General features: G+C 44.5%; 1 protein-coding gene across 1 annotated transcript in view; it reads right to left on the reverse strand.

Annotated features, from left to right (window-relative positions):
• The window catches only part of LOC115477820 (cat eye syndrome critical region protein 2-like), a 77,294-nt gene that overhangs the window by 49,644 nt on the left and 6,137 nt on the right, over positions 1-21,513 (reverse strand). Inside the window, 7 exon segments of the mRNA XM_030214912.1 lie at positions 9,950-10,112; positions 17,630-17,673; positions 17,676-17,709; positions 18,255-18,282; positions 18,284-18,392; positions 18,395-18,418; positions 19,337-19,386. Of these exon segments, the coding sequence (XP_030070772.1) occupies positions 9,950-10,112; positions 17,630-17,673; positions 17,676-17,709; positions 18,255-18,282; positions 18,284-18,392; positions 18,395-18,418; positions 19,337-19,386 (452 nt within the window).

The following is a 21,513-nucleotide window of genomic DNA, read 5'->3' on the forward strand; positions in this document are numbered from 1 at the left end:
AACAGGCCACGGTCTCAGTGCTAAAACCCCAACGAAATCCTGATTGGGACACATTCAATAACAGGAAATTATCCAAGAAAAGATCCATGTTACCCATCCCTCCATCACTTTAATGAACACAGAATGGATGCCACTGGAATATAATCTATCAGATCTAATGCACTACCTTTAGAATTCTTTAATACTAGTATAAAAGGCCCGTTTCGGTAGGCAATGAAATGGGCGCTAGCAAAGTAATCCCCCCCCGCAGCGTCCTTCCTGTCTCCCCTGCCCCTCCTGCAGCCACCCATCTGGTCTCAGGACCCCCTCCCCACCAACCCTTCTCTGCCCCTGCAGCCACGCATGTGCAGCGGCCCTCCTCTCTCCCCTGCTCCCCCTGCAGCCAACCATGTCCAGCGACTCTCCTCTCCCCCTGCCCCCCCTGCAGCCACCCATGTCCAGCAACCCTCCTCTCCCCCTGCAGCTACCCATGTCCAGCGACCCTCCTCTCCCCTGCCCCCCTGCAGCCACCCATGTCCAACGACCCTCCTCTCCTTTCCCCTTGCCCCCCCTGTAGCCACCCATGTCCAGCGACCCACCTCTCCCCCCTGCCCCCCCTGTAGCCACCCATGTCCAGCAACCCACCTCTCTCCCCTGCCCTCCCTGCAGCCACCCATGTCCAACGACCCTCCTCTCCCCCTGCAGCATCCCTTCTGTCTCCCCTGCCCTCATCTGCAGCCACCCATCTGGTCTCAGGACCCCCTCCCCACCTCCCTCTTCCCTTCCCCCCTGCAGCCATCCATGTCCAGTGACCCTCCTCTCCCCCTGCAGCCACCCATGTCCAGCGACCCTCCCGCATCACCCAAACCCCTACCCCCCCAGCACATCACCCAAGCCCCTACCCCCCCCCCCCGGGCACATCAACCCTCTCGCCACCCGCAGCCGCCAATACTAACGCTGTCCGGCCGCTGCTGCGTCTCCTGTTGAGCAGCAGCGGCCGGTACAAAAAGAAAAAAGCCAAAAAAGATTTTAAACCTGAAACACGGCTCCGTAGACAGCCATCTGGCATTGGCTGTCATCTCTGCAGCCGCTCCTCCTCTCCCCTCTGACGTTGCTGCGCTCCTCCGGGGTCTTCCTGCAGGGGCAGTGACGTGGAGGGGAGAGGAGGAGCGGCTGCAGTGACGACAGCCAATGCCAGATGGCTGTCTACGGAGCCGCATTTCAGGTTAAAAATCTTTTTTTGGCTTTTTTCTTTTTGTACCGGCCGCTGCTGCTCCACAGGAGAAGCAGTAGCGGCAGGACAGCGTTAGTATTGGCGGCTGCGGGGTGGCGAGGGAGTTGATGTGCCCGAGGGGGGGGGGGGGGTAGGGGCTTTGGTGATGCGCCGGGGGGAGGGTCTTGGGTGATGCGTCGAGGGGGGGGGAGTAGGGGCTTCGGTGCTGCGCTGGAGCAGAGGGGCTTGGGTGTTGCGCCGAGGGGGGGGCACTGACAAGGAAACTACTCCTCCCCTTGCCTTGGAATCAGCAGTCAGTGACATCACTGACGTCAGGGCCGCCGAGAGACTGGGCCGGGCCCGGGACAAGGCCGCCCCTGCCCCCCCCCCCCCCCCACTGCCGGGCCCTTGCACTATATGTAGATCCTTCAAGAGGTAGTGTGTCATGATTTAGGCTCTACACCTTTTCTGATGTTTTGGTGCCACCTCAGTAAAGCCAAAACACAATCTCTCCACTGCAAAACACTATACACAAACTTGTGCAAAAACCCACTCATAACCTTACCAAACCATAACAGCATAACAGCACTAATTCCAAGGACAGGACGAACTACAACCTTATGCGTAGAAAGGCAGCACTATAATTACACCGGGCTCTAAAACACCAGTACACAACCTAATGAAAAACAAAACAAAAAGGGCTGCAAATACTACACACTAGCAGAATACTGTACCTTGATCACACATGAAAAACACATGGCAACAGATATGACACAAGGAACTAGAAATAAAAAAATATGAAGGCAAAATACTGAACTAGAAAGTTACCTCAAGAAATCAGACTCAGCGTGCAGCAATACTAGAAAAATTGAAACTTGCATGAAAAATATCACAGATACACATTTCCAAAAGCTGACATATTCCAATTAATAAATTCTGAATAAAATACTTTTTTCTACCTTTGTTGTCTGATCATAGTTTTTCTATTTGCTTTGGTCCCATCTTCTGTTTTATGCAGTGTCTTCTTTCCATTTGATATTTTTTCTCTCACCATCCTCCTGTGTCCTTATGCGTCCTGTCTACCATCTGTAACCCTGTCCCTATCCTTCCTCAAGTTTCGGCATCTGTCCTGAAAGTGTTCCGATCCAGCCCTTAAATTGAGCATTTCTCCTCACTCTCCTCCCCTCCATCCATGTACATGTATTTCCTGTCTTCCCTCTCCTCCATCCATATCCAGCATTTCTCCTCTCTTCCTTTTCCCTCCATCCGTGTGCATCTCCTTCCTTTGTCTTTCCTTCCCTTCATCCTTGTCCATCATTTCTTCTCTCTTCCCTGCCCTCCACTCCATCCATCCATGTTCAGCATTTCTCCTCTCTTCCCTTCCCTCCATCCATGTGCATCTCCTTCCTGACTTCCCTCCCCTCCATCTATCCATGTCCAGCAACTCCTCATTCTCTCCTGGCCTCTCCTCCATCCAACCATATCCAGTAAATTTCCTCTCTCCCCTGCCCCCTCCAATCATCCATCCATGTTCAGCAGTTCTCCTCTCCCCTCTGCCCTGCCCAGCAATCTCTTCTCTCTCCCCCCCTGCCCTCTTGTCCAGCGATCTCTTCTCTCTCCCCAATGCTCTCTTGTCCAGCAATCTCTTCTCTCTCCCCCTGCCCTCTTGTCCTGCGATCTCTTCTCTCTCCCCCTGCCCTCTTGTCCAGCGATCTCTTCTCTCTCCCCCCGCCCTCTTGTCCAGGAATCTCTTCTTTCTCCCCCTGCCCTCTTGTCCTGCGATCTCTTCTCTCTCCCCCTGCCCTCTTGTCCAGCGATCTCTTCTCTCTCCCCCCGCCCTCTTGTCCAGGAATCTCTTCTTTCTCCCCCCCCCTCTGAGATCCAAGGCCTGCCCCCCTCCGAGATCCAAGGCCCTTCTACTACTGCTTATCATTTCTATAGCGCTACTAAACTCCCTCCCTCCCTCCCTCCCAGATCCAAGGCCCCCCTCTCCTTCCGTCCATCCGACTGAATTCCAAGGCCCCCCTCCGTCCCTCCCTCCGAATTGCAAAAGCGATCTTGTTCTTACTTCGTTGGGGGTTGGCGAGAGCAGCATGCAGAAGAGAACGCAGTGAAAAGCGTGCAGGCTCCCGCTTCAGCCTTCCCTCGTTGACTGTGGTCCCGCCCTCAAAGGCGGGACCAGAGCTGAGAGACAGACAACGAGGGAAGGCTGAAGCGGGAGCCTGCACGCTTTTCACTGCGTTCTCTTCTGCGTGCTGCTCTCGCCGTAACCCCCGCCGAAGAAGTAAGAAGAAGATCGCTTTTACAATTCGGAGGGAGGGACGGAGGCGGGCCCTGGGAGTCGGACGGAGGGAGGGAGGGACCTAGGAGTCGCATGGAGGGGCGAGCACCCACGGACTCGGCGCCGGGCCCCCCTGGAAGCCCGGGCCCGGGGACTTTTGTCCCCCCTGTCCCCCCCTCTCGGCGGCCCTGACTGACGTCAGTGCATTCTAAACTAGCAGACCACCTCCGAGGGAGCCACGGTCCCAGGCACATTAGAACGTTGGAGGTGAGAATTATTATATAGGATTCTAGTCTAAACGATACCACCTTGTGAAGAAGGAAATTTACCTAGTTGAAACTGCATATTTAACCAGTTAGTATGAAAACATATAACACTAGGACTGGGAAATCTCATAAGATAAGAAGGACGTATATCCAAAGAGCAGTGAGATGATGCAAACTTTTTGTTAATAACCTGGTGGCATCTGTAGCTGTTATTGGTTCAAAGACTTCCCATAACCGCTCAGATGGTATACCTATATCACTGACATTCAAATAGGACTTGATATCTTGTGTATCAGGTAAACTATTTCGAACAGAACATACCTTTTCCTTAAAATAAACAGCCAATTCAGAGGCAGACAGGAGACCTGTTATAGCATTATTAGTACAGCCTATTACTAAACGTAATCGATGAACTAATTTAAACAGTTTAGATGTATCCAGTCCGTCTGGCTCTACTAGTTTAGAAAAATACTCCCTTTTTGTTTTGAACAGAAGCTGTCTATAAGTATTAATTTTCAGCCTCCAATTTTGCCTATTATATGTAGTAGGGTTTTTTCCCCACAACCTTTCAAACTTCCTACATTCTTTCTTCATTAACAAAAGTTCCGTAGTGATCATTTATCTGATTTCCTAGCAATTTTACATTTAGTTTTTAATGGAGCAATCTCATCTAATACTTTAACAGTAACAAATTCCCAATAATCCACTGAAAGATTTTTCCCCAAGAGTGCTGTCAGATAACATCATATCTACCCTATTCCAAAAGCCAAGGGTATCAGCCTTTCCTCTCATAGAAACCCGCTGCTTAATAGGAGGGGAAAAGACTTTCCTTGATCTTTCCAATACAGAACTAAATCAAACAGGAAATGATCAGACCAAGGAACATGAACACACACAGTTTCTTCAATAAAGAAATCCTGAGAAAGAGAAAATGCTATTACATCTAACAGGTGACCTTATTTCATGAGAACAATTAAAACTTAGTGAAAGTAAGGGCCAGAGAATCTACAAAATAATAATAATAATAATAAAATAAAAAATTAAGAAAATCCCTATCTGCTGGAGCAGATTTATACCTCCAGGTGCAAATTTATGTCCCCGACTAACAAACTATCATGATAAGCTATAGAAGTTTTCACCGGGAAATCATAAAAACTCTAGCAGAATTCCATTTTCCAGGGGGACAATATAGTCAAAATATAGTCAAAGAGTGGAAACTGCAGAATATCAGCAGTTATCGCGAGTGATTCGATGTCAAAGATGCCAGCAAAACATCTCCTTCCATCTGTAGGCATTCTAGTATAGTGATGATATCTGCAGAATCTCTCATATAAGAAGCAATTCTGGTCTAAGGAACTTGTCAACGAAGACAGATAGTTGTAACAACACTGATCCAGTGGCTGCCACTATGGGTCTTCCTGTTGGATTTGTCAAGATTTGTGAATCTTCAGGAGGATATAAATAGTCGGTGTCACAGGCTTCTTCACTTTCAGAAACTCCACTTCAAATGCAGTGAGGAAACCTCAATCAATACCAACCTGGATCAGGGAATCTACTTCTGCTTGGCTCTCCTTGAGTCTTAAATAGAAGGTGCAATCTTCAGGCTGCCTAGGAATCTCTTGTTTATAATCCACAGCAGGGGCGTAGCCAGACAACAGATTTTGGGTGGGCCTAGGAAAGAAGTGGGTGGACACCAATTGTTCTCCCCCCAACCACCACCCAAAAAATATCTCAACTGGTGGGAAAACACTTCTTTCCACCTTGGCAGTCTGCAGCAGGTATGCGCTGAAAACTGAACATTCGCAGTCTTCAGCTGGCCAAGCTTGGGATCCCATCAGCTACCACTAAATGTGTGCTACTTTTGGGTGGGCCTGAGCCCTAAATGGGTGGGCCCCGGCCCACCTGTGGCTACGCCACTGATCCACAGTATCCTTAACCACCACTGCTCCTTCTTTATCTGCAGGCTTGAAGGTGATTGCAGTGTCTTGACTTAAGTCTGTTAATGGCTTGGTTCTGTGTGCGTGTAGTGTTGTAGAAGGCTCGCTTCTTGTCACCCTCCAAATGAGATATGTCCATTAATACCAGTGTTTCATAAGTCTGGATCAGAAGATTGTGGTTCCCAGGTGAGTTCTACTTGCTGTTCTGTTTGACAATTGAGCTGTCAGTACTGCTTGAAATATTGGTGGCAAAAAAGTTCATAATCTTAAGTCTCCTGGTAAACTTGTAGAAGTCAATCCTAACATTAAAAGCATTGCACTTGGGGGCGAGAACAAAGAAAAATCTTTACTTAATACCTCCATTTCATCCTAATCCAATACTCTCTATGAAATATTATAGACAGTGTTCAAAACCTGTTTGAACTCTTGTCTCCTGTTGGTTGTATGACTGATTGTAATAAGCCCTAGCTGGCGGTCCTCTCCCTCTCCCTTGTCCTCTTGGGTAAAATTGGCGTAGATCCCTCTTCCTTTCTGGAGGACAATCCTGTGTTTCGGTTTCCATAACTGACTTAGTCTTCAGCTTGGAAATGAGACGGCTGAGGGGGGATATGATTGAGGTCTACAAAATCCTGAGTGGAGTAGAACAGGTAAAAGTGAATTGATTTTTCATTCTTTCAAAAAGTACAAAGACTAGGGGACACTCAATGAAATTACATGGAAATACTTTTACAACAAATAGGAGGAAATATTTTTTCACTCAACAAATAGTTAAGCTCTAGAACTCATTGCCGGAGGAAGTGGTAATAGCAGTTAGCATATCTGGGTTTACGTGAAATCTGTTTATTGGCGACAAATACGGCAAACGGGGGAAAAAAAACACACACACACAAATATAAACACAATTCCATTCGGCCCAAATTTCCAATATTTTATTACCTATCTTCCCATATCCTCCTCAAACTCATCCCCCCCACCTACACCCCAACCCAAAATTACTTGCTGAAGCCAAGATGGTAGTTCGATCGGCCCCGTCTAGTCCTTTGGTTTGTTCTGAATGGACTAAGGAAATTGTGACAGAGGTGTGGGCAGTAGTGGAAGCCGATTTGGATGCTAAATTAAAGCAAATGAATCGAATTGAGAGACAGGAACATGTCTCTACACTACTACGTACAACTTTTAGTGCTATAGAAATGTTAATTTATTTGCAGTGGCATAGAGCCAGACCTCGGCAGGAGGGGGGGGGGGGGGGGTCCAGAGCCCAAAGTGTGTGTGTGTGGGGGCACATTTTAGGCCGCCCCCCCGCCACTTCCTACCCCCCTGCAAGGTACCATTGCTAGTGGGGGTCCCCAACTCTGCCAGCCAACGTCTTCTTCAGCGCCGGTCTCCGGCGTGCCATATTCGCTGCTGATCTGTGCTTTCTTGAGTCCTGACTTCCTGAATGTTCCTTTAAGTGAAACTGAGCATGCTCAGTTTCAATTAAAGGAACGTGCAGGTGTGCCACATTCGCTGATCTGAGCTTTCTTCTTCCTGACGTCCTGGACGTTAACTGTCTCCAGCACACCGCGTTCGCTGCTGATCTGAGCTTTCTTGAGTCCTGATGTCCTGCATGTTCCTTTAAGTGAAACGGAGCATGCCAGTGGCAGAAGTATTGATCAATGGAATAGTTTCGGATGTCTTTCCGATAGAGAGGGGCACACGGCAGGGTTGCCCACTCTCACCTCTCTTGTTTGTATTGGTCATGGATTCACTGATTAGAGACATAGTGCACATGCCAGAGGTGAGGGGGGTACAGGTGGGTCAGGAACAATTTAAATTGGCAGCTTTCGCGGATGACTTGTTGGTGATTCTGCAGGAACCTCGGATTTCCCTAGCAGCACTTTTGGAGATATTCGAAGAATTTGGAGATTACTCAGGTTTTCGTCTCAACCTAGATAAATCTGAAGCTCAGACTTTATATATGTCTGATGCAGAGTGGTCTCAGCTCAATTGCCCTCTGAAACGAACGGAAGAAGTCTTTAAATATTTAGGTATTCAATTGCCGGGGGATCCGCGGAGGCTGTATAAATTGAATATTACCCAGTTGTTCTCAGCTACCAGTATGCTTCTGGAGAGATGGAGAGAGCTGCCGGTGTCACTGCTAGGCCGAATTTCATTGTTCAATATGATCATCTTTCCCAAGTGGCTTTATTACTTTCAAACCTTACCACTATGCCTCACCAAAAGCGATTGGAATAAACTGCTTGGTATGCTTTCAAAATTTTTCTGGCATAGGAAACGGCCACAGATTAGTATGGAAAATCTGATGGATGGATGGAATAGAGGGGGATTTGGCATATTGAACCTATGGTGGTATAATAGAGCCTGTATGATCCGACACCTGAGAGACTGGCTAAAGGGAGAATCACGTTGTACCCCATTGCAGATGGAAGCGGATTGGTTGCGACCTCTGCATTTTAATTATGTACTGCAGGCTGAAGCTTTAGATCTGCCTATTTATATTCGTAGAAGTATGTTGGTGAAGCCATTGCGGACGATATGGGGGGAGATGGCAAGGCTCTGGTCCTTTGATGCACATATTAGTAGATTGCTACCCATTAGAGGTAACGGAAACTTTAAACCAGGGTTAGAGAATAAACGTATCCGGAGCTGGGGTGATAAAGGACTTCACATGGTGGAGGACTTTGTAGACAAGGATGGGCGCCTTAAATCCATGGACTCCTTGAATCTCAATTCTAATACATGGGCAGATACATACGCCTTTAAACAGGTTTCTCACTACATTCTCACGCTGCCTACACACTTTTTGGAAGTTGATGTGACCTCCAAATTTGACGAACTTTTTGATACGCCAACAACTGATCCAGCTTCTATCTCAATGTTGCACAAAAGGTTATTAATGAGTAGACCACCAAAGAATCTCGAAAAGTTGGCCAGGAAGTGGACGGCAGATATACAGAAACAGATTAGTATAGACATATTAAGGAGCAGCTTGAGGCAGATCAGGGGACGGATTAGTAGCGCGGAATTGAGGGAATGCCAAGGAAGAAGTATTTACAGGGCATACACTTCATTGTCGAGATTATATCAAATGAGTAGGGCGGACTCATCGGCTTGTGGTAGGTGTGGAGATCCCAATCATAACTATTATCATGCTATGTGGGCTTGTGCAGCGATATCCGCTTACTGGGAGCAAATAGCGAAGTTTTTAGGCGAAATCCTGGGGCGGAGGGTGACATTGACACCGGAGACGGCCCTTTTGGGGGTCGACTTACTGAAGGGGAAAGGTACCGTTAGTCATAACCTGCTAATCTTTAAAGCATGTCTCGTGGGAAAAAAATGCATTTTAGTTAACTGGATACATTTAGAGGCACCATCGTTTTGGCAATGGCGCAACAGGTGGCATGCGTTGCTACTAATGGAGCTGCGAGATTCATATTATAAACCCAAAACAGCGTAAATTCTACTTAATATGGGAATCATATATTAATGCTTTAGCCCCTAGGGCCCGAAGTTCCATCCTTAATCGACTGAGCTTGGACCCAGCGAAGTTAGCTAAGGGTTTTAGATAGTGAATAGGTTAATTTCCCTGGGCTATTAGAGATATGTAGCTGCCTGGAAGGGGGGTGGACAAAGGGGGGAGGGAGGTTACAGGGAGGAGGAATATTAGAGGGGTAAGGAAGGGCTGACGGGGGGGGGGGGGGGGGGAGTAGCTGGGAGTAGGGAGGGAGGAAGCTAAAGAGAAAAGTGATGGCTACCTCTATGTTATGATTACAAGTTGTTCATTTGTTTCCTGATGTATCTTGAACATAGCGTATGAATATTGTATTGTTTGTGATAGGTCATCAATAAAATGTTTAAAACTAAGTGAAAAGGAGCATGTTCAGTTTCACTTAAAGGAACATGCAGGACATCAGGACTCAAGAAAGCACAGATCAGTGAACACGATGTGCTGGAGACCGGCGCTGAAGAAGGCTTTGGCTGGCAGGGGTGGGGACCCCCACCAGGGAAAACAGGGGCTCGGACAAAATCTGTGGGGGCTCAGGCCCCCACCTAGCTATGACCCTATTTGTAATAATACAGTAAGCATAAATGACTGTAGTTCTCCTAATGCTTATATTCTACAGTCACTGCCATTCAATGTACCACAATAGTCAAGACAAGTGGACAATGAAAGGATGACCAGACATTAATCTATTTATGCCGACAGCATTTTACAAGTGCAGAGTAGAGTTAAGATACATGCAAAAACACTCCTGTATGATCTGCAACTCACCTTCCACTGCTTTGACTTTTTCTTCCACCTGACGCTTCCTTTCTTCCTTCAACAGATGTTCATGTTCTGTCTTCTGCACTGCAAGTAAAAGCTGACGCTCCTCCTCCTCCTGCTCTTCCCGGCTGTGCTGTCTCTCCAAGTCACCACGCACGGATGTTAGCTCCTGCAACAGTCACGAACACAAGTAAGCAATGGACAGAAGAGTGCCTGGTCATTGTATTATACCTGAAGCTATCCAAATTCATAGCACTTACACATATAGGTGAGAACATCAAATGCCTGGCCTATTAAAATATATCAGTGGACATTTCAATTGAAAGGAAGCTCTGAAATAAGGGATCATATGATGAAGGTATAGGCCTAGGAGTAATCTAAGGATTTTTTTTTTTTTTTTTTTTACAGGAAGGGTGGTGGGACAACATGGGAAAAACACCGAATCTCTTATGGAGAGGAAGGGATTGTAGAGCTTAGTATTTGGTACAAATGGTCAGACTACACAAGTCATATGGTCTGCACTATCAGCAGCTTACAAATGATACTTTTGCATTCTAAACTACAGACATAACAGAGTAGAATGACTGATAATATATGCACAATCCTTTCTTTATGCTGAGGGTTGATTAATAACCATGGAACACATTCCATTTATTTTTAATTACATTTGGTAATTTTCCAAAATTATTTTCTCTAACACTGATGAAGTGTGTCAGATTGACAGCACTGGGAAACAAATTCCTTTGTTCATCCACAGGTACAGAATAGGCAGTGGCCATACAAGTTTCTTGACACTGTCCCACAAGTGACTCTCAATCCTGATCTGAAATAACCTCCTTTAAGGGTGAGAGAATAATGCAGTCTCCATGCTTCTGAAATCTTTTGTCACCTCTGCTGGGACTTCCCCAACAGCAATTGCAAATAGCACTTAACTATAATGGCAGCTCAATAAACATAAGCACTTGTTCACTGGGGCCTGGCTTGAGACAACTAACTCATTTTACACAGGCCACCAGATGGCTTTCATATAGTCATGATTCTCAGTCGCTATGCACTTGAGCCAACTGGAAACAGTTACCTTGAGATATAAAGCTCTAATACTCTCCGGTCCCCTTGGAATCTTAAAATTTCATGGTAAATACTAGGGTCGTGCATTCATTTGAAACAGCATTTCTCTTGTCGTTCAATGTTTTCTGCCCAAAATGATAGAAAATCCCCCAAAGTTTTATTTTTTTCATGTGTTATTAATAGTGCATCTTTAAAAGAGGATGCGCTCTTTTCCAAAAGAGGGCTCACTACTTATATATTGCTCCCATAGTGAAAAAAGTAAAGAAAAAAACCTGAACACACCAAGTTTCCAAAAATGACACAGGAAACACCAGTTTTTGTTCCCAAAGGGGTTGAATGTCAAGGTGATTTAAACAGCCAGGAGATGCTCCTGTTTAAACTGCTTGTGGGGGACTTCCAAAACCAGCAACTTTGTGTGCATTCCAGGGGTGGAGTTACAGTGGTGCGGAAACTTAGCTGGTTAGTGGCAACTTTCAGTCTGCTAATCAGCTAAGTAATTGCAAAAGTTAGGACAGCAAAACAGCTGTTCTAACTTTATGCTGCGAGTTAACCATTCACTGGTCTGAATATTGGTTCCAATATTTTTATACAGTCAGGAATTAATTTTTTGCCTGTGTAGTGCACTTATGTGATATTTAACAAGTAGTCTTGCTTTTCTGAAGTAAGCTGTGAAAACTGTATGGCTGTTTATAGCTATTCTGCATGCTGTTTTACATTTTTCAATTAGTATTTTGTATTTCTAACCTTTTCATTTATTGTTTAAATCTTTTTTATTAATGAGGTAACAAGCACAGGACATAGCAACCAGTCAAGTAATACATTTATCATCATTAAACAGCCTAGCCTGTCCTAATCCCCAAACTCCCCCCCCTCTATCCCTCCCTTCCTCTAACCCCATCCCTTCCCTCCCATAACAAATGTATCAAAGCACATCAAGGGCTTATATTTACATAGTTAGTATATAACTTCTTGATTCAGAGGGCATTGTGTTCAAAAACGGGCTCCATCTATCTAGAAATAGTTCAAATTCTGTACGCAGTTGCTCTCTAGTTTGTATTCGTTCCATCCTCATTACAGTTATCATCTAATTCCTCCATTTTGGGTCGAGGGTCCTATTATGTCAAGCCAGTCAATTAAGATACCTTTTCATTTATTTTTATTCTTTAATTTTTTTAGGGCTGCATTTTGATTACCAATTTATAATCACGATTAAATAGTGGCAGAGCGTTGGAGTGCTGTGAAAAAGCTGGTGTATTTAAGAAGTGAATTGCTTTCTTGTTACTTGGAACAGCATTTGTAAACAAAAGCCTGGAAATTAATTTTAAGCTTTTTTTTCCCCCAGAACTGTAGCTATATTACACCACTGAAGGAAGCTAAGAAGCAGGACATATGCCAGCTCCTGAGTTTTCATTGCTAGTCTAGTTATTCCCTTATGCACCTTCTCATGATGGTAGGGACACCACCTTGTAGTGGTGGAGGAGCTTCTGTGTTCAATGACTCAGAGGGCTATGCTGAAGGGTTACCCATATCAGACAGGCCTCTGAGGAGAAACCAGACAAAGAGTGTCCCAAACTTGGAGAGTGGGGGGGGAAGTGACGTCACCGCCTACAGAATGGACGCTTGAGAGCACAGCTCCCGCTTCCCCGAATAAAAAGATAGCGAACGAACCGGCAGAATAGAAAGAAAAGTCAGCCCAAACTTGCCTGCTTGACGCCCGAACAGCGAGGAGTCAACAATATATGAATCACAATGATACAAGGGAGAGCCTAGCACAATTCGCTTTCTTGAAGAGCGGGGAGCCACGAGGAAACAAGATGGCGGAATTGGAAAAAGCGCTGATCCCTTCGGGCTCGACGGAAATGAAACAACATAAAAAATAGAGGCCGCAGGAACAACCTGAGATTCCGAGGTCTCCCAGATATGCCCACATACCAAAATAGCGAAGAGACTGTACAAAAAATAGTAGTGAAGCTCCTGGGAGCGGGCGGAACGCTGATGAAAGAAGAAGAAGTCAGCTTAGAGAGAGCACACAGAGCGCTGGGCGCACCACGGAACAATGCGCCAAAAGACATCATAGCATGCTTCTCCAACTATAAGCTCAAGGAGCGGGTGATCCAGGCGTCACACCAAGCGCAAGACTTCACATGGGACTCTTATAAAATTGAGATATACCAGGACTTGGCAGCAGCGACTTTGCAGCGGAGAAACGAACTCAAACCTCTCACCAGAGTATTAAGAGAATCTAAGATTCAATACCGCTGGAAAACACCCATTTGCACTAGTCTTCTACAAAGAAGGCAACCTACATCAAGTGAAATCGTTGGAAGAGGCCAAAGCGATATGCCCAGAAGTTGAGTTGGAGAAAGATAGAACAGATCTGAGCAAGACCCAGCGGAGAGCGACACTTAATGCCCCCCCCCCCCCGAAATGGCGACGAGTGGGCAAGGGACCAAAGTGCCTACAGCGGCAGCAGTCAGCATCCAAGATCACCTGAAAATTGCAAGCTGCAGGCCCAATGGGCTGACAGAGCAGAAGACATGGTTTACGGTGTCACTATAGAGACTGGTAATGTTATAATGATCAAAAGTTTCGGTTTGGTTGAGACTGTTGACAGATTATTACAGGGGTAAGCGGTAAGCGACACATCTCTCACTTTCCTACACACAAGGGGCCTAGTGATACAACACTGGGAGCCAAAAAACCAGAGGGGGATAAAGGGGGAGGGGTTTGGGAGGGAGAAAATTGGGAACTAGTGCAGAGGGAGAGGGCTGGTTTGAGGAACAGAGACCGGGGATGGCCAGGATATGGTGGTGGGTGGCATGAACACAGACACATAGAAAGGTTAAGGCTTACAACTAATGAATGAGTAAAATGGGTGACGCTTAATGTTAAAGGACTAAACATACCCAGAAAGAGACAGCTACTATTTAGAGAACTAAACCGCCTGCAGGTGGACATAGCGCTAATACAAGAGACACATTTTAAACATAGTTATGAGTGGCTATGTTCCCACAAAAACTACCAAACTGGGAGAGTGGTAAGATGGTGACCTGAAGTTCGTATGCCCAGCAGCCCTCTGAAGTTTTGTCTTCTTTATGTAAATTCCCTCTCTGCAATTGCACTTTCCTTAACTGAGAGGGAAGGGAACAACTGGCGGTCAGCCGCTGATGGCCAGCGTTTTGTCCCTGAGCAGCAAGTGCGGGACCGCTGCGCGTCGAACTGCCCACAGATGAAAGGGTTGGCGAGTCCTTTGATTAGCGCCCGCGAAGGAGCATCGACGCTCTTGGACCTGGAAAAACAACTCCATCGCTCCCGAATTATTCAACCACCATGTCCAAAGGAGTGGAGGAGTGAGTTAGAGGCATATGCTGAACCCGAGGTTTACAGCAGAACCCGAATCGGCGGAACCACTCCTAAACACCTCAGAGAAATCACCTTGGAGGTTTTGGCTTCCGTGGAGGTTACATTGAATATCATCTGGAAGGTGCTTCGGGACCTGACGGCGGTAGTAAATAACTTATTTCAGATATAATCTTACTGGAGAGTTACATGGACAATTTGACTGAACCCTTTGAGAGTGAAAAATTGATATAATAAATAAAGTTCTACACAAGCTATAAGTGGTTATGATCCTGAAAATGATAATGGACCAGAAACTTTGAATGATAAGGTGGATGTATTGTGGATGATTAATGTCGAGATTATTGTTTTTTCCCAGAATTCCAGGTATGACTCCTAAAGTTTTCCTCAGAAATATTTCCTTAATTATTACTTCGAAACAGGAGCGTAGCCAGACACCCAATTTTGGGTGGGCCTGAGCCCAAGATGGTGGGCAGAAGAACCTCGCCCCGTCCCCAGGTGATTTGGTCTCTCCTTCTCTCGCCTGCATGCCATATGGTCTCTCAAACAACCCCCCTGTCCTACATATCTTTTAAATAACAGATTTCACCAGCAGCGAGCATCAACTAATACACACTGCTCATGTTGGCCCCACACCCTTCCCTCTGATGTAACTTCCTGTTTTCCGCCTAGGCAGAAATACATCAGAGGGAAGGGTGTGGGGCCAGTGCAAGCGAAGATCTGCTACTTACAAGGTATACAGGAGGGACACTTGTTGGGAGTTTTCGGCTGGTGGGGCTTGGGGATCCCTGCCAGCCACATCATAGGTATGCTGCTACTGGGTGGGCCACTGCTTCGAAAGGAGTGAAGCCTGTGAAAACTGGGATTTGAATTAGAGACTTAAGTATATGTATTGTTAATTTCTGGTTTTTAAAGAGAGATAATGTAATCAGATGTATTATTTCTAACTAAAATCTGGACAATAAGTATGTTCTCAATGAAATGAATTGATCAATGTGGAATAATGAATTAGATGAGTAGTATCTGGGATAATCAGGTTAATACCATGTTTTCTTTTTTCTGTTTACTGTTTAATTGATCTCCTTGTCTTATCTCACTATCCCTATTTTTCTTCACTTTGTGGTCTAAGAAAGAGAAAGATTGTCTATAATCCATATATCTAGTTGGGATTGTTTTTTTCTTAATCTTGTATTAATGTGCAGTCATCTCTGTATACTGTTTGCAAGTGCCCCTTGTAAAATGAAAAATTATAAATAAAAGATTAAAAAAAAAAAAAAAAAGCCCAAGGATGGGTCTATTTCTTGCAGTTCCTTCTCAGGGACTAGCAGTTGCATCCCAAGTCTGCTTGGCTAATAACTGTTTATTAAAGTCTCCTCTAGAAATTTACAAATTATATTAGATACCTTGACCGCACCCTCTACATATATTCCACAGTTTGAATGTTAGTTGAGTGAAAATCCTCCAATTTGTTTAATTGGTGTTACCTTTTATTTAGTTTCATAGAGTATCCCCTAGTCTTTGTACAGTTTTGAAGACACAAATAACCAACCTGTGTTCAAACCTGTTCATGACTTTACAACCTTTATCATATCCACTCTGTCATCCCTAATCTGTTCAGCCTTTTCGCATAAGGCAGTCATTCTGTCCCATTTATCACTTATCACCCTTCTCTGTACTTTTTCCAGTTCTGCTACATCATTTCTGAGATGGGGGTAACCATAACTGCAAGCAATATTAACACCTTAATTGAGCTGCATTTTGTAAACCTTGCATTTGTGTCCCTGGATGACAGGTTACATGAGTGATTGAGCCGACCTGTTGACCAGTGGCAGCCAATCTGTTTGTTTTATCTTTTCTATCTTAATTTCGATGTTTTTTTCCTTTTTATCTGATTGTATATTTTAGATTGTACACCACTTAGATCTGCTTATTCAGTATAAGTGGTATAAAAAGTTTTAATAAACCATACGTTAACTGCAAAATCCACACAGCTGAAAAAAAAAAAGCATGAAAGACCAATATAATTGTTCACTGCAATTCATATTGGGCAGCACAGTGCCTCATCCTTAGCTTCATTTATTCCTGGAGTGCCATAATACCTACAAGCCACATGAATAAAGAAATGCAGGGTTTATTCAACACCTATACCAATTAAGCATGGCATTATCCTCACACCTGCTGTTGCTACAAACTCAACTCATGTCCCTACTGAATGCTATTTATTCTGCACCTGGATCTCATGCCAGCTAGGGATTTAGCTGTAATCTGTGGTGGGAGGCAGCCTTAGGTACACAGAAGCCCTTTAAACATCTTCTTAGTATTATGTTACACAGTACAGTATTCCTATGGTCCCCTTTATATTGAAGTGGGTCAGACATGCATTTATCATTCACTGACAGAGCTCACATAAAAGAGGGCAGGTCTTAAACAAGAATGTACTTCCACAGCTGTACCAGACTGGACTTATTCCTTCCTGGCCCAATCAAAGAAGGGGATTAGATCAACAGCCTAAGGGGCCCTTTTACTAAGCATTGTAGGAGCATATGTGCGTCCTACGCATGACAATTTTGAATTACCGGCTGGCTACCGCGAAGCCCAAGTGGTAATTTCATTCATTTCGACGTGCACCTGCTACATGTCCTGTAAAGTTTATGGCACGTGCACTGGGTGGTAACCGTCATTGTATGTGCGCTGATGATTACTACCCCGGTTAACGTGCGAGACTTTACCGCTAGGTTCAATGGGTGGTGGTAAGGTCTCAGGCCCAAATGGCGCGCCAATTTTTTATTTTGCTGCACGTCCATTTTCGGCTAAAAATTTTTTTAAAGGCCCTATTTGCAGGTGTGCTAACAAATAGATCGCGCACATGAATACATGAGTCTACACCAGCGCAGGCCATTTTTTGGTGCACCTTAGTAAAAGGACCCCTAAATTAGCAGCTATACCTTAAAGCTACTTATAGAGAGGGGCATGGAATTCTCTCACCCAGTCTTCAAACTGTTCAGTTATAAAGACAAACTGTATAAGGTGGAGGTGTAACTTGAAATCAATGCTATTCATTTCACACAGCCTCAAAACACTTCCACAGACTGTAAGAGCCAATGGTCTATATGTATAGAGGGTAGAGATCACATTCAGTGTTAGAGTTCTGTGCTATGGTAAGGGTCGGTGATTTCAATAGGATAAACTTGCGAGGTCTGCACACAGAAGACAGCATACCACTGGCCCTTTCGCTTTTTCCCAATCACCATCTCTCACCTGCTGAGCTGCTTTGAAGGTCAGACAAGCAGACATCTGCCTGCAGTAAATTCAGCCTCCAACTTCTGCAGCCTCTTCTCCTGTAAAATGCGCAGGGAAAGCACATATAAAATAAGGCTTTGCATGGCTATAGGTGGCTGAAGCAAATTCCAGTACATATTGCTCAGGCGACATGAGAAAAATCAAAACAGCTGGCAGTAAACAACCCCCCATTTTTAGATATCTATTCTAGGTTAACGGTGGAAGGTCAGAGCTGAAAATGACAGAACGTACGCAGACTAACTTGTTCGATTTGCATGGCGTTTACTCATAACTGTATACACTACATGCAAAGTGAGGACTAGGCTGGTATCCATCCCACATTTATGTCTGTCTACTGGGAAAAGGCTTCCCTTATGATACTTTCTGTCCCCCTTTTAAAAGCAGTGCTTCTGCAGCTACTGAGCTAACACTTAGTAGAGTAGATTAAGAAAAGGTAAAATTACAAAACAGTGGGAACGATAAGAGGAGGTACCTGTTGCATCTGACAAGATGGACTCTTGTCCTTGTAATTAGTTAACCAGCTTTGTGGTTGTGTTTCCTACAAAAGATTCAATTTGGTTACCCTTCCAGCAATGGCTCTCACCTTTTGAGCAATCATGTTGCAGATTCTGGTAAAAATCTTCATTCAGGAGCTTGTACAGTTGACGTTCTTTTAGCGAGGTTTTATCTCGAAACGCCTCTGTGACCTTCTTCCATTCCTCCTCAGTCTGACACAACAGGACCAAGTACCCTGGCCTGGCTGTGAGCCTGTAGAACAAGACTGGCCTTATTCATGGTGTCCCCTACCACCACCATACTGCCTGGAGTGGTTCTATTTACATGTCAGGCACAGACCAAGCTACTCAACAGTTGTCCTTCAATACTGTGTGCAGCTCTGTTTTGCACACTGCTCTCTTCAAACAGATTAACTGCTAGTAATAATGAAAACATGATTCTTGAGCATTTGCAGGGCCTCTGTAACTGAGGATGTCGGTCTGTAGAGCCTGATAGAAGATGAAGGGATGCAGATGCCATTATGGGAAGGAGTGAAGCAGCTTAATAGAGAGGGCAGGGGGGAGAAGTGGAAAGGATATGCAACTCATCTCAAAGCAGTCTCCAAAACAGAAGTGAGGTAGAGAGCTATACACTGCAGAACCAAAGTGGGTTCAGAATTTACAGAGGAGGGTACAGGAAGGGCACCTTTATGCTGGATCAGCATTAAAACCCAGCTTGTTTTATTAATGAACTGAAGCCAAGGCAATTTATTTACTTCCATTTATTACATGCCCTAATGAAGAATACTTCAAATGAAAATAAAATTATATCTAACATAAATAAAACATATAAAGGCACATGCCACTTAACCACTGCAACCTTTCTACCTGTGTGAACAATGCTTCCAGGACTTTTTGTCACCTAATACCACATTACTTCTGATTTTGTAGTAACTCAGCAAGCTTATTTGCATTCACTATCCCTGGTGCTGTTCAGTGGAAATGGGTCAGGGTTTTCATGACACCCCTAATGAATATGCATGAGAGAGATTTGCATGCATACTGTCAGGGATATCCTGAATACCTGACCTGTTTTACAGATTTAAAGGACTGGAAGAGAATGCCACTGATCTACTGCAAAGTGGATCTCTTGGTCTAATTTTCCTTGTATGTTTTAGCTTTGGCTTCTTACCATATCTTGCCTGTGGCTCCTGTACTGTCAGTATTGCTTCAGTCTTATTGCTGAAAGAATAAAAGGAAAGAACACTGAGAACATGGCTAGAATAATCCCTCTTCTCTGTATCAGTAATGAGTTTCAGCTTTCCACAGTGGAAATAGTCTTTTCCACCATATTACTGTATAGATAGATTTTCTGGCAACGATGACAGGCGCTATGGAGGTGCAGCTTTGATTATCAGACGTAAACAGGACCAAGTCATTGTGGATAAGTAAAAAGCTGGATAAGTAAAAAGTTGGATAATACAGAAAACAATGGTAACCCCTTAAAAAAATGCATGGAAAACATACTTTATGCATAAAGAGCAGCATAGACTATCTGTATTTAAAACACAGTATTGTTTATTAACAATAACCAGCAGCGTGTGAAGCTGGAAAACAGGAAGAGAACCTATGCGCTTAACGGCAATACGATGACATCAGGGGGGGGGGGGTCTGTCAGATATGCCGGAGGGGGTGGGGGGGGTCGGATAATCAAGACTATGTAGTTCTATAACTGTGTGCCTATAATTAGGCATCCAGGGGGGGCAGCAGGTGGGAGCCTATTCTATAAAGGATTTTAGGCACCTACTTGCTTTATAGAATACTAGCATATCAGCAAAAATACATATTTACAGATGCAAGCACTTACTCAGCTAGAGAGTGTGTGCGCCTGAGTTCCAGCGATATGTGCATAAGTTACACACATAACTGTGCACCTCACCCAGACACTGCCCTGTGTACACTCACTTGAAAACTACACATTAGCAAAAATACACATATAATTACAGAATAGTGGTCAGGCGGAATATTGCAACCAAAAAAGTGTATCAATAATAACTAATAGGGAGACTAAACAACAATCAACATAAGGGTCCTGTTTACTAAGGTGCACTAGCGTTTTTAGCAAATGCTAACCGTGTAGATGCCACTGGAATATTATAGGCGTTTACACGCTTAGCGCACGCTAAAAACACTAATGCATCTCTAGCATGGCTTAGTAAATGGGGCCCTAAGAGTTTCCAACATTTACTCTAATACATTTTTTTTATGGACCGATGATGAAAATTGGTGCTGGTATATGAGGGGCCCTTTTACTAAGCCGCGTAGGCGCCTACATGCGCCAATTCAGAACTACTTCCTGGCTTACTGCGTGGTCTGGGCGGTAATTTCATTTTCTACGCATGTCCAGTAGGTGTGTGCCGGAAATTTTCCAGTGTGCAGCACTAACCGGGCGGTAATCGGCATTGTACGCCTGCTGACGATTACCGCCTGGTTAATGCGTGAGACCTTACCGTTATGTGAATGGGTGGCAGTAAGGTCTCGGGCCCAAAATGGACACAGACCAATTTTCATTTTAATCGCACATCCATTTTCAGCCACAAAAAGAAATAGGCCTTTTTTGCAGGCGCACTGAAAAATGGACCTGCGTGCATCCAATACACACGTCTACAACAGCGCCGGCCATTTTTCGGCGCACCTTAGTAAAAGGACCCGAGTGTTCTCTGTGAAACACATTTTGGATTTACCCACCTTTTGTTGGTCCATAAAAAAAATTTATTAGAGTAAATGTTGAGAAACTGTTATTTTGTGTAGGAGGCGGAATATTGGAATATACGCACATGCTAGTATTCTACTCATTTAGTGTTAAAGAAATTCTCCTGTTAAGAGGACCTGACTCTAAAAAGCTAAGTAATTCTGAGTTTTTGGAGCATATAAGAATTTTGGTATATTTTGGCAGTTTTGACAAGGGTTTTTAAAACTCACACACAAGAAAGGACATTGGTGTTTGAAAAAAGAAAAATTTTAAATTGATGTAATTTGAGGTTAGGCCGATGATGAAGCAGCCCAGCCCCTGTGAGCTATAAAGATATATATAGCCGGGGGCTTCTTGAGGCCTTTCCTTTAAACATTAAAAGTATAGTGTAAATTCATGTCAATTGAGCAATATATATGTTCTTGATCTCCTCACTTAATTTGTTTAGTATTCTACTCATTTACACATACTCAATGCGTAAATGCTAGCGTATACACTAATGAACTACCCCAAGTATATTATGCAGATGCTGTATTTACTATTACAAATTCCAAAAAGTTTACAAGAAATCCAGGTGTGCAAAAACAGGCATCGGACTCAATCAATGGTTCTTGATT

Source organism: Microcaecilia unicolor, chromosome 9 (genome assembly GCF_901765095.1).
Source record: "Microcaecilia unicolor chromosome 9, aMicUni1.1, whole genome shotgun sequence".
Taxonomy (NCBI): domain Eukaryota; kingdom Metazoa; phylum Chordata; class Amphibia; order Gymnophiona; family Siphonopidae; genus Microcaecilia; species Microcaecilia unicolor.